Here is a 13,502-nt window from a genome sequence, read left to right on the forward strand (position 1 = left end):
CTTGAAAGTATTCCTATTAAAGGATAAGGCAAGCAATCCCATTATCAATTAACACTGGTACTGTTAAATGGTCTCTAAATGTGGGTCAGTACAATAAGAGAAAAAGACAAATAGTATAAAGGAGTAAGCTTTTTTTTTCTTAAGATATTGTTGTATGCCTTGCAGTGGGTGGTGGGGGGAAGAAAACATGAAAATCAACGGAAATGTAGAAAACTTCAGGGAAGAAGCTGGTTACCGAATTAATATTCAAACAACAGCGTGGCGTTGGGGGTGGGGGGAACGTGTGCGTGAGGGCTGGAGCGTCCACGAGTGCGTGGGTGTGCACGTGAGCACGCGCTTGCTGAGGCGCTGGGAAGCGCATGCGCCAGTGGCACCCAGAAGCCCCCGCGGTCTTCCGCGTTCTCGGCGTCCTCGCGTCGTCAACCGCTTTCGCGTCTTCCGCCGCAACCGTCGCTCCGTGGGGCTCGCCTTTTTCTTTCGCAGCCTTATCCGCAGCCTTCCAGTCGCCACCTGCTCTTCCAGGAGCCAAAACCGCTGCCGAGCCATGGCCTCAGAGGACTCTCTCAACATCCCCCCAGAAAATTCAGAGTTACTTAAAGATATTACGGAGCTGCGCCAGATCCACGTGGAGGCCGTGCCTGTGGAGACCGTGCCTGTGGAGACCGTCCCTGTGGAGACTATGTCGATGGAAACCATGACAGAGTACGAGATTGTCGACGGCAGTTGGGTCCACGGAGGCCACCACCAACCGCCTCTGATCGCGCTGCAGCCGCTGTTTACCAGCAACTCGAGCCAAGGAGACCACGACCAGGACATAATCATGGTGCAGACGCAGGAGGAAGTGGTGGGCTACTACGAGTCAGACGACCTGCAGGCCAGCAGCAATTTCGAGGACCAGGTGGTCATCCCGCTCGGTGAAGACGACGATTTCCAGCAGACCCTGGCTTCCTTGGCAGCTTCAGCGTCGTCGTCAGCGGTCAGCCACAGCAGGAAGCCCAGCAGCCAAAGCAAGAAGTCGAGCGGTAAGAAGAATTACACCGATAGTGAGGCCCACGGGGGAAGTAGCAGCTCTGAGATTGGCAGCAAGAAGTGGGAGCAGAAGCAGGTGCAGGTCAAAACCCTGGAGGATGAGTTCTCCTTCACCCTGTGGCCCCCAGATGAGGGAGACCAGGAGACAGGGAAGATTGAGGAATCAGCTCCTGATTATTCAGAGTACCTGACAGGGAAGAAGCTTCCTCCTGAAGGACTACCTGGTATTGATCTCTCAGATCCTAAACAACTAGCAGAATTTACTAAAATGAAGCCAAAAAAAAAAGAAGATGCTCCAAGAACAGTAGCTTGTCCTCATAAAGGTTGTGAGAAGATGTTCAAGGATAACTCTGCTTTGCGAAAACATCTGCACATCCACGGTCCTAGAGTCCACGTATGTGCAGAATGTGGCAAAGCTTTTGTCGAGAGCTCCAAACTAAAACGACATCAGCTGGTGCACACTGGAGAGAAGCCCTTTCAGTGCACATTTGAAGGCTGCGGAAAACGCTTTTCCCTGGATTTCAATTTGCGTACACATGTGCGAATCCATACCGGAGACAGGCCCTACGTGTGCCCCTTTGATGGTTGTAATAAGAAGTTTGCTCAGTCAACTAACCTGAAATCTCATATCTTAACGCATGCTAAAAACAAAAACAGCCAGTAAGAAGGGAAGACCCTTCTCAAAGTTGGGAAGTGTCTTCCAGGAGCATGATTGAAAATGAATATGCCACTTTTGTGTATTGTTTGTAGGAAATAATATTTTTATTGATTCCTGTATAAATAAGGGTCATGTTTTGATAGAGCAGTAAAAATAAAAGTAAAAAGTAAAATATATATATTTAATATATATACCTTTATATAACATTGTTAGGGTGCTATATCTTGTTCTGTAATACTATTTGAAAAACATGGTGTTTTGTAACGTTTGGTCCCAACAAGGACAATTTATGAACCTCACATCAAAAGATGGTTCTTTATACAACTCTTCTAAAAATGGGACTTCTTTTCACATTTTTTAAAATATGAAGTTCACCTATTGCTCACAAATTTTTAAAGTTGTGTAATTTCCAAATGTTCATATTTATAGTTTTAGGAATATGTTTAGTAATTATTTGTATGGTTTTTCTGAAGGTTGATAACTTTGCTTGGAATAGATTTTCTTTAAAACAATGAACAGTAACCTACATGAAGTATTTTCCTGTTTAAAAAGAGTTATATAGGCTTTGTTTGCTATCTTAATTTTGGTTGTATTCTTTGATGTTAAAACATTTTTCATAACTATCTTTTAGCTGCATTGATTTATGTAGTATTGAATATTAGATGTGACTTAATAGTCAAATTCAATCTATTTTAGTCATTTTATTTCCCCAAAATACTGCAGGTGGTGTTTAGTATAACTTCTTTGCATGTTCAGTTAAGAGACTGGTACTTAGTTGTAGAATGTATTTTGTATGTATTGACTTTTAACACTTGATAACACTTTTTAACATCTTGTGTAATAGAAGAAGCAAAAATAAAATAACCTTTTCCAAAGATGGAAAAAAAACTTGTCTGTGTAAATACCGTAGCTAGAAAATAGAGAAAATGGGCAGGTTGTTAGTGGCATCAGGTGAATAGAGGCTAGGGATGCTGCTAAACATCCTACAATGCACAACAACATGTTCCCCACAACATAGAATTATTTGGCTCAAAATGCCAATAGTGCTGTTAAAAACTCCTGTTCTAGAAAAAGTAAAAGAACAAATATTCCTTTGGTATACTTATAAACAAATCATTAATGGACAACACGTTGTTTAAATAAAGGAAACGTGTTGTACCACCCTTCTTGCCACTTAGCCATCATGGGCAAATCTGGAATCCAGAGGGGTGATCTCATACCAGCTGCGTCCCTGACAAGTCCCTGACCAGAGATAAGAGGCTGCTCAGAAAGTCAAGAAAGCACGCTGTTGTTTGGGTGGGAAAACAGCATGGTCTGTGCTATGACTGTGTGGTGGGATTATCCTGATAAGGAAGTGATGGTGAGAGTGCAAGCATCTAGGCAATCCTGGTAGAGCTGGGAGAAAGCTGAATTTAACATAAACATAACAGTGGCAAATGTAATAGGCTAGGGTTGTGGGGGGAGGGGTGGAAGATGGATAATTTTGTGAAATTGTGTTGGGACCAGCTACTTGGTGGGGCAGTGGGGAGGAGGGCGGATATAGCTGTATCCCTAAGTTAGTTTCACTAGAGAGTAAATTCCACTAGGCAAAAACAAGTTTTTAATTTTGTTTTTTTTTCAAATGAAGCTATGAAAGCAATACAAGAAAACCCTAGGTGACTATCTTCTATAATTTTGAACTGGGAAAGGCTTAATGCAAAGGAGCAATTTGACCATACCAAAATGTAAGATGTCTGCATAGGCAGAACTATAAACCAAGCCAAAATACAAACTGGGGGAAAAATTGTAATACTCTTACAAAGGACTAAATTTTTCAGTATATACATTCAATAATGATACATACAAATTAGTAAAAAAAAAAATGTAAATGCGATAGATAGAAATAGTTCTCAGACAACAGAAATACAAATAGCCTTTTAATAAACATGAAAGATGTACAAGCTTACTCAAATCACAACAGATTTTACTTTTCACCTAGCGGATGACAAAGTCTAACATATTCCTAGCATCTAGGGTTATTTACAGGGTAGGGAAACATGCCAGTTATGAGAATATCAATTAATGCAGGCTCATTGGAGGTCAATTTTAATGCACATTGTTTTTGACCCAGCAATTCCATTTCTATGGAATTTTCCATACCATCACAGATGCATACTTAATTAGATATATAACAATATGAACAAAGCTGTTTATTGTAGCATTGTATGAAAAAGTTAAAGCAGCCTATGTTATCATTAGTAGGGAACCTTATAAATAAGTCAATATGTTTTAAAAAATGAATTACTCTGTAATGGTTATAAGAACTGGGCATTCTGATAAACTAGTAAAATAATGGATGTAAGAAAATTAGTAAAGTACTAGATGTAAGAAATGGGATAAATAGAATATGCAAATAAGGAAAAAGTCCAAAGTTCAAAAATGTAAAATCAAAATACAGTTTCCAGTAGATACTTTGATACAATTGGTGTATTTAAAAGATCTCTCTCTGTATAGAACAGAAAAGATTGTTTACCCATAATGTCCTGGACTAGAGTTGCCCTGGATATTTCTGGAATTAAAACAAGTTACAACACTCAAAAAAAAAAAAAAAAGAAAAGAACATCTTAACAGTATGAATAAGGTACAAGAAACTTGTCTTGGGTATCTGCTGTAATTAAAAATAACAATGGCTTAAACTCTCATACAACATTCCAAATGTAAGTAGTTCAGCACTGAAATGTTTTTTTTTTAATTTTTTTTTCAACGTTTATTTATTTTTGGGACAGAGAGAGACAGAGCATGAACGGGGAAGGGGCAGAGAGAGAGGGAGACACAGAATCGGAAACAGGCTCCAAGCTCTGAGCCATCAGCCCAGAGCCTGACACGGGGCTCGAACTCACGGACCGCGAGATCGTGACCTGGCTGAAGTCGGACGCTTAACCGACTGCTCCACCCAGGCGCCCTCAGCACTGGAATGTTAATTGTGTTATTTGGAGGACTCAGGCTCTTCTGTCTTGTTAGCTCACTATTCCCAACATGCAGCTTTTGTGTCATAGACTCAGGCTTGTCTCTATCTTAGCTACATTCCAGCCATAAGGACAATGATATCCCCATCACCTCCACTCATATCCTGTTAGTCAAAGCAGTCATATGGCCGAACTCAGATTCCTGCAAGTCTGGGAAATGTCTTTAGGTTACATTTCTATCACTATAAAACATTGGCTCTCAACCACTGGTGCTGTCACCCTCCTGTAGATGTTTGGAATGTGTGGGGGGCAGGGAGCATTCCTTGGTTGTCTCAGTGAAGGGAGAGTACTAATGGCATTCAGTGGGTGGGAGCCAGAAAGGCTAAATATCCTGGGGTGCGAGGGACAGACTTGCACAAATAAGAATTGCAAGGTCCAGAGTGCTAGTAGAGCCCCCACTCTGCCCCATGAGAAAAACTGGTACAAGAAGGAAAGGATCGGTATGGGGGAGGAGGATATCTAGTGCTATGCTAGTGATTGTTTAACCCCTGGCTCTGGAAGGGAGAGTGAGGAGCTCTGATATGTAGCATTTGCTGGTTTCTGTGGTATAATTACTCCTGCCATGGCCAATTTTAAGGTACCAACCCAAAGTCCCTGAAGGAGGAATTAGGAAGATATGTACACGGTCTGCTGTGGCAAGCTGGCAGGACCAGCCTCCAGCACACCACTGGGTTCACCTTAACCATTTCTGCATATATGATAGAGATGGTTATAGTCTGTGACATGGTGTAAGATACATACTCTAGTTCATCAATAATACTCTCCTTAATAGTTTAATTCTTAAAACAATCTCTTTTTCTGAGTACCATTTGGATTTCCTTTATATATATAAACATATATATGTGTGTGTGTGTTGAAATTTATTTTTTTCCATTTTATTTTATTTTATTAATATAATTTATTGTCAAATTGGTTTCCATACAACACCCAGTGCTCATCCCAACAGGTGCCCTCCTCTGTTCCCATCACCCACTTTCCCCTCTCCCCTACCCCCATCTACCCTTAGTTTGTTCTCAGTCCTTAAGAGTGTCTTACGGTTTGCCTCCCTCCCTCTCTGTAACTTTCTTTTTTTCCACTTCCCCTCCCCCATGGTCTTCTGTTAAGTTTCTGAAGACCCACATATGAGTGAAAACATATGGTATCTGTCTTTCTCTGCCTGGCGTATTTCACTTACTATAATACCCTCCAGTTCCATCCACGTTGCTGCAAATGGCCAGATTTCATTCTTTCTCATTGCCGAGTAGTATTCCATTGTATATATAAACCACATCTACTTTACCCATTCGTCCATAACCCAGCTCAGCAAGAATGTTTTTTATTTAGTCTTAACTTTTATTTGAATAGCTCTGGAATTTTTTTCAAAGATCACAAGTATGTTTTGATTAATAATGTATATGTTTTCTGAAAAGAGGATAAAGTGAGTAGAAATTCAATTTATGTTTTATATGTGTATTAGAATATAGATTCTCTTAATGTTAAGTCATATTAGTATGTCGTCTTCTTAATGTGGTATAAACATGCTCATTTTACATTTCACTATCTGAAATGGAAGGGGCCTCTAACTGAACATCTGTCTGCTGTACTAGTAAGTAGATCTGTCTGCTTCGCGGCTTCTTCTGGTTACTTCAGTAATTTATCAGAATGCCCAGGTGTTATGAAGTCCAGATACCTAGATCATTCCTGCCCTTGGTTGAGCTGACTCTTTTTTTTTTTTTTTCTCTTTTCAGGTATCTGGCATAATTTCGTCCTTGCACTCCTAGGTATTTTAGCTCTCGTGCTCCTCCCTGTAATTCTCTTGCCGTTTTACTACACTGGAGTTGGGGTGCTCATCACTGAAGTTGCTGAGGTAAATAATGAGGATTACTTGGGGCATCCTTTTACCAGATTGTGATGTAACACAGCATTTTATGATGTCAGGAACTTTTATTCAAGTTCTCATATACAGAATGCTCAGTTTTTCCTGAAGAAATTGCTGTCATCCTTTTAAATTGAACAGAAAGTTTTGTGGAAGACACTGGCTTTTTAAAAATACTTAAGTTTGTTTCTGTTCTGAGTTACAAAGATAGTATCAAGGTTTTCTACCTGTAGTTTGTTGATAAAATGCATCATTTACCTTTACTGTTTATTTTTATAACTGTGCTTTTGAGACAAATGTCCTTACTCCTAAGTAAGAAGATTGAAACCTAGGCTAGCCAGCTGGAACATTTCATGGGAGTTAAGTAAATGTCTTCAACTCTGTATTTCACTCCCTTAAACAATAATTACTGCAATGGCATCAAGTCTGTTCAGGCAACTGACTCACATATTCATTGTGCTGTGGTATTGTCTGTATATTTGGGACTGTGTTTAGATAAGGACTTGTCTTACAATTTTATCCACCGAGGATATACAAGATAATGAAGGCATTCTGGTGACTACTTTCACAAAAAATTTTAATTAGCAGTTTGGGAAAAACTTTATCGTTTTAATCTTCATAGTTGGCAAGTGGGGTTTCTTTAGTTGTGAAAAATTCAATTAGAGAAGTAGGAAAATTAACTATAATTGTTAGGTTGATTTTGTTAATGTTCTAGGACTGTACATCTTGGATTCAAAGCTGGATTATTTTCTGTATTAGCCAAAATATTCTATTTAATTAAATCAGAGTCTTTAATTGTTTGGTCAGATAAATCATAGCTTGTCTTCATATATTATCTGATTTGGTTGTACCCTCTTCCCAAGGACTCACCTGCCATTGGACCCAGAGGCCTTTTTGTGGGAGACCTTGTCACCCATCTACAGGATTGTCCTGTTACTAATGTACAAGATTGGAATGAATGTCTAGATACCATCGCCTATGAGCCCCAAATTGGTTACTGTATTAGTGCATCAACTTTACAGCAGTTAAGCTTCCCAGTTAGAGGTGTGTATATTTCTTCAGTATAATATCATGTTTCAGGGGCGCCTGGGTGGCTCAGTCGGTTAAGTGTCCAACTCTTGGTTTCACTTCAGGTTATGGTCTCACAGTTTATGAGTCCAAGCTCCTCATAGGGTTGTCAGCACAGAGCCCGCTTGGGATCCTCTCTCTCCCTCTCTCTCTGCCCCTGCCCTGCTCGCTCACTCTCTCTCTCTCCCAAAATAAATAATAATATTTTAATAATATTTTTAAATAGTAATAACATTAATAGTAATAATAATATCATGCTTCAAGCAGCAGTACTTGGCCATTCACCAATTCTTAGCCCATGTCTATAGATTTATTTTGTTCTAATTTTTTTAAATAAATCAGTAAAGTAATAATAGGCACAAACTAGTATCTTGGTAAGTTGGATACTAATATTTACATATTGTTCAATGTCTAATTTCATAATATCATATTTGACTTTCAAGACTCTAGTATCTAATTCTTTCCACATTCAGAAGAACTTGTGTTAAGTCAGCATTCAAGCTCAACCGTAACCAATTAACTAAATTCCAGTAATTAAATACTCCCATGCTATATGGATGCTGTCATATCCAAAGCTATTTGGGGTAGAGTTATTGTATGTGGCAGGCATCCAGAGGAAGTCATGTTGGTATCTGAAAATATCCTCTGAAGTCAGATCTGTTGTTCTGTGTAGCAAGCGACAAGGTGAAGCAAGTTTATTCTCAGATGCTCCCAAATTTATTTTGAGTTCTTTCAGCTCTGAAAAATCAGCCTCCCAACTCTTTATATAAAATCATGGGGCCCAGATTATTTTGAGTGTTTAAAAACAAAAATTATATTCACGGATTATATCTTTAGGTCAAGAAATGCCCTGGAATGCTTGTCCACATCTACTGGGGTTAGGAAATATGATAAATAATCAGGAATAACTTCACTGAAGTACTATGTACAACAGTGGCAGAGTAATAAGAATTGATTTAAAAATTTTTTTTCAAATATAATCTTTCATATATTACCCATTTTTAAGAACTTTTATTACTGTAAAAACTTTTCAAACATACATAAAAGTCAAGAAAGTAGTAGAGGGGTGCCTGGCTGACTCAGTCAGAGGAACATGCTACTCTTGATCTCGGGGTTGTGAGTTCGAGCCCACACTGGATGTAGAGATTACTTAAATAAAACTTAGGAAAGAAAAGAAAAGTAGTATAAATGGAACCTTATACATCATTCTCCCAGCTTCCGTAATTATCAACATTTTTCCAGCTTTTACATCTAATTATCCCACTTTTGAGGGGAGTATTTTTAAGCACATCTCAGGCATCATATCATTTCATCCATGAACTTTAGCATGTCTTTAGTACATGATGACTTTTTAAACATGACCACAGTACTATTATTCACACCTAACAAAATTAGCACTAATTCCTAATATCTAGTCAGTATTCACTTTTCTCTAACTACTTTTTTTTTAATTTTTAAAAAATATTTATTTATTTATTTATTTTGAGAGACAGGGGAGGGGCAGAGAGTGAGGAAAGAAGAATCCCAAGCAGGCTCTGCTCTATCAGTACAGTGCCCAACCTGGGGCTCAAATTCGCAAACCATGAGACCATGACCTGAGCTGAAATCAAGAGTTGGATCCTTAACTGACTGAGCCACTGAAGCGCCCCCTTACCTGCTTTTTTTAATAGTTGATTTCAAGTTGGATGGTATGTCTTTTAAGTGTCTTTGAGCTTGGAACAATTCCCCCTGGTGTTTTTTTCTTTTTTAGGTTTTTTTTTTTTTGAGATCTCATTTAAGAAACTGTCACCTGTTTTGTTGAACTGCCCATATTCTGGATTTGTCTGGCTCTGTATTATGCTTATGATGTCATTAACATGTTCAGATAGCCTCCAGATTTTCTATAGATGGTCATTAGGTGTAGACACTTGATTAAATTCAGGATCCACTTTTTGAGGGGGTGAAAATACTTCATAGGTGGCGCTCACTACTTCCTATTGCATCATGTCAAGAGGTACCCAATGTCTAGTCTTCTCCCTTGTGGTAATGTTAACATTGTTCAGTGGGCTAACCTGATTCTTTAAGGTTGAAATATTTATACTTTTTACTATTCTCAAGAGCCACTTAGCATCTTCCCAAACATTTCAGATGATGGAAGGTTGGTATATGACCTGTAATGTGTTCTTCTCTGAGAGAAATGATCCATTATTTCACACTTCTTAGGTCCTTTATCATTTTCCTCCAATTTCTCTAAATTTGGTGTAATATGTATTGAATTACAAAAGCCAAACTGACCCAGTAATCAAAGTTCTCTCTAGTAGAATTGTTTTATTGTTTTATTTAGGATATCTGCATTTCAAATGTTTAAGGTTTTGCTCCTTTCCTGGCATACAAAATGAAAATGAAAATTTTCCTGGAAATACTCTGAAACTCTTTTCTTTCCTTTTTTTTTTTTAATTTTTTTTTTAATGTTTTATTTATTTTTGAGACAGGGAGAGACAGAGCATGAACAGGGGAGGGTCAGAGAGAGGGAGACACAGAATGTGAAACAGGCTCCAGGCTCTGAGCTGTCAGCACAGAGCCCAACGTGGGGCTCGAACTCACGGACTGCGAGATCATGACCCGAGCCGAAGTCGGCCGCTTAACTGACTGAGCCACCCAGGCGCCCCTCCTTTTTTTTTTTTTTTTTTTAACATTTACTTATTATTTTTGAGAGAGAGAGACAGAGTGCAAACAGGGGGAGGGGCAGAGAGAGAGGGAGACACAGAATCCAAACTAGTCTCTAGGCTCCAAGCTGTCAGCAAAGAGCCCAACACAGGGCTCAAACCCACGAAGCACGAGATCATGACCTGAGCCGAAGTCAGATCTTTAACCAACTGAGCCACCCCGGTGCCCTTCTGAAACTCTTTCGTTGTCAGCTTTTTGAGTATTTCACTGTTATGTATTTGGGAGGTATTTGTGTTAAAACATAAAGCAGATATTACTCTTTCTACTTAATAAAAAAAATCAATCCCAAAGTAATTCTTCAATATCTATTTCATCTCCTTAGGAGTGACTGTATTAGGATACATGTTGATTTTACATGATGACTGTTGACTATGTCTGATAAACCTGTACCTCTATTTAACCATTTTTAGATGGAGTGAATACATTTAGCCAGTTTATAGGAATCTTAATGACTGTAAATTTAAATTAAATTAAAATATATACTAAATTAATTTTAATGGCAGACTTGACCACTGAGGCTGTAGATATTTTAAAGAAAACTATGGATTATGGTGCCTGGATGGCTCAGTCGATTAAGCGTCTGACTCTTCATTTCGGCTCATGTCATGATCTCACTGTTTGTGGGATCAAGCCCCACATCAGGCTCTGCACTGAAAGCATGGAGCCTATTTGAGATTCTCCCTCTCTCTCTGCCCTCCCTCCCTCTCTCTCTCTCTTCTCTCTCTCTCCAAATCAATAAATAAACTTTTTTAAGAAAAGAAAGCTATGGATTAATAGTATTTTATATGTATCTAGGTACATTTTTTTATCCTTAGTTATAAAGAGAGGGAAAAGATACAATTAAATATGGTAATACAAAGTGGGCAATAATCCGAAAGTGATTCATGTTCATTTTGGAGTGGACTTTAGTATACATAATTAAAATTCTAGAAATTTACACCACTGCAAAAACAATAAAGCCACCTTGGAAAAAAGATCTGACCCTGGAAGTGCATGTAAGCTGTCCCAACCAATTGTTTCTGGCCACTTACCTCTCATAGGTGTATTATCAAGTTGTTTAAGATATAATTAAGCAGACTGGATGTTCTCCTTAAGATATTAACAAGTAGATTTTTGTCAGATTTTTTAACGTTTTATTTTTTGAGAGACAGAGACAGAGTGTGAGTTGGGGGGGACAGAGAGCGGGGAGACACAGAATCCGAAGCAGGCTCCAGGCTCTGAGCAATTTCTGTCAAATTAGAAAAAAATGTGGTTAATCTATGATATGAAATTGTTTAGACCTGCTTTTCTTCTGTTAATCCTTTCCTTTTTTATTTTTAAACATTAACTCACTAAACTACAAATGTCACCGACAGAGGTAAGGCTGGTTAAATTCCACCTCTTCCCCTGGTACATGGGGCCAGCCTAAGGAGCTTGTCCCATACACTCCTTGGAGATTGAATGGCCTTTCCAGGAAGCCCCAAAAAAGGACACTGGGTCAGGACTTGGAGCCCATTGCACCTGAAATAGATCTCTGATCTCATTCTGGGTCAGAACAGAAAACAAAACTTTACTCCCATTCATAGTCAAGCCTCTACTTTTACAATTGCTGGGTGTCCATATGCCACTTTGTGATTTGAGTGGAATTGAAAGTTACAGAGAAGAACTAGTCTGGGTCTTTATTTGGGACTATTTTCCTAACAAGTAGCTTGCATCCTCTTTCTTTAGTTTGAGAGGAATCCTTCATTTCATATACACATAAAGCTAAATTCCTTTTTTCTTTCCTGAAAGCATTATCTCGAATAAGAAAGACTGTACTCAACAAGTCCAGCATTTGAACTAGGTTTCCAGGAGCATGAGATTGAAAACTAAAAGCAACTGCTCCCTAAAAAGAAGCTTTGAGCTCAGACTCAGCCATCCCCATTGAACAGCCTGTATTCCTATTCAGAGGAGGCGAGGGTATATCCCTGTAACTGCCTGGCAACAGGAATATTGTATTCCTGTCTTATGTATCTATACATATGTATCTATAACTGAAGTGAGAAGAGACCCTTCCCTACCTAGTTTAAGATAATAAAAGGAAACTTCCAGGAATCCTTTCCATGTATTTTGAGTACTCAGATTGTTTTTATGCCTAATCTTCTCTACTGTTTGGGGAAAAGTATCTTTTTTCATTGTGAACATCAAGTTATGATCCAAAGTTTTTTTGCTATCCTAAATTGAAGAGAGAATGTGTGTATATGTGTGTGTGTTTATAATTTTTTTTAACTACTTATTAGGTGATGCTGGTATAAATTCTATAGAACTAAGAACAAATAAAGAGGAGGGGTGCCTGGGTGGCTCAGTTGGTTTAGCATCAGACTTTGGCTCAGGTCATGATCTCGTGGTTAGTGAGTTCAAGCCCCGCGTCGGGCTCTGTGCTGGCAGCTTGGAGCCTGGAGCCTGCTTCTGATTCTGTGTCTCCCTCGCTATCTGCCCCTCCCCAACTTGTGTTCTGTCTCTCTCTGTCTCTTAAAAATATAAAAAAAAATTTTTTAAAAGAATAAATAAATAGGCTTGCCTCCCTGTGTTGGAGCTCTAACTACATTTATATATTTAATAAGCTAGGATAAGAAAATTATTCAGTTCATTTTAGTAATAGAGAAAGTAGTGGGGACTGTGAACTATACATTGAAAAAGGTTCCAGTCTTTTTCTAAAACTAACCTCAGGGCACCTCAGCGGCTCATTAGACGTCTGACTCTTGATTTTAGCTCAGGTCATGATCTTGTGATTCCTTAGATTGAGGCCCATGTCAGGCTCTGCACTGACAGCACAGTGCCTGCTTGGGATTCTCTGTCTTTCTCTCTCTCTCTGCCCTGCCCCTGCTTATGTGCACGTGCGCACTCTCTCCCTCTCTCGCTCTCTCAAAATAAATAAACATTTTTTAAATAAATAAAAAAATGAAATTAACCTCTGGTGGGCGTCTGGCTGGCTCAACTGGAGCATGTGACTCTTGATCTCAGGGTTGTAAGTTCAAACCCCACATTGGGTGCAGAGATTACTTTTAAAAAATTAACCTCTGTTCTAGACTATGCTTTGGAGGCTAAACTATTTCTACAACTATCTTAGGACCCATCTTAGGGTTCATTCAGGATATGCAGGTTCTCCCTATGGTAGAATTATGAAACTGATCTGTTCTTGAATTACCTAATTGTCTCCCAG

At 38.9% G+C, this 13,502-nt stretch overlaps 2 protein-coding genes across 4 annotated transcripts in view; both read left to right on the top strand.

The window, feature by feature from the left end:
• MBTPS2 (membrane bound transcription factor peptidase, site 2) overlaps nt 1-13,502 on the top strand; it is a 53,981-nt gene that overhangs the window by 17,198 nt on the left and 23,281 nt on the right. For all 3 annotated transcript variants that reach the window (XM_047075995.1, XM_047075997.1, XM_047075996.1), the window contains exons 6-7: nt 6,420-6,538; nt 7,411-7,591. In XM_047075995.1, coding sequence (XP_046931951.1) covers nt 6,420-6,538; nt 7,411-7,591 — 300 coding nt within the window. The remainder of the gene's footprint in view (nt 1-6,419; nt 6,539-7,410; nt 7,592-13,502) is intronic.
• Nucleotides 448-2,647, top strand: YY2 (YY2 transcription factor). The gene has a single exon (XM_047075998.1). It carries the CDS (start codon nt 545-547, stop codon nt 1,691-1,693), a length of 1,149 nt encoding a protein of 382 aa, XP_046931954.1. The 5' UTR covers nt 448-544; the 3' UTR covers nt 1,694-2,647.

Source organism: Lynx rufus, unplaced genomic scaffold, assembly GCF_022079265.1.
Source record: "Lynx rufus isolate CCGP_SWC_20201006 ecotype Redwood Valley unplaced genomic scaffold, mLynRuf1.p SCAF_14, whole genome shotgun sequence".
Lineage (NCBI taxonomy): Eukaryota > Metazoa > Chordata > Mammalia > Carnivora > Felidae > Lynx > Lynx rufus.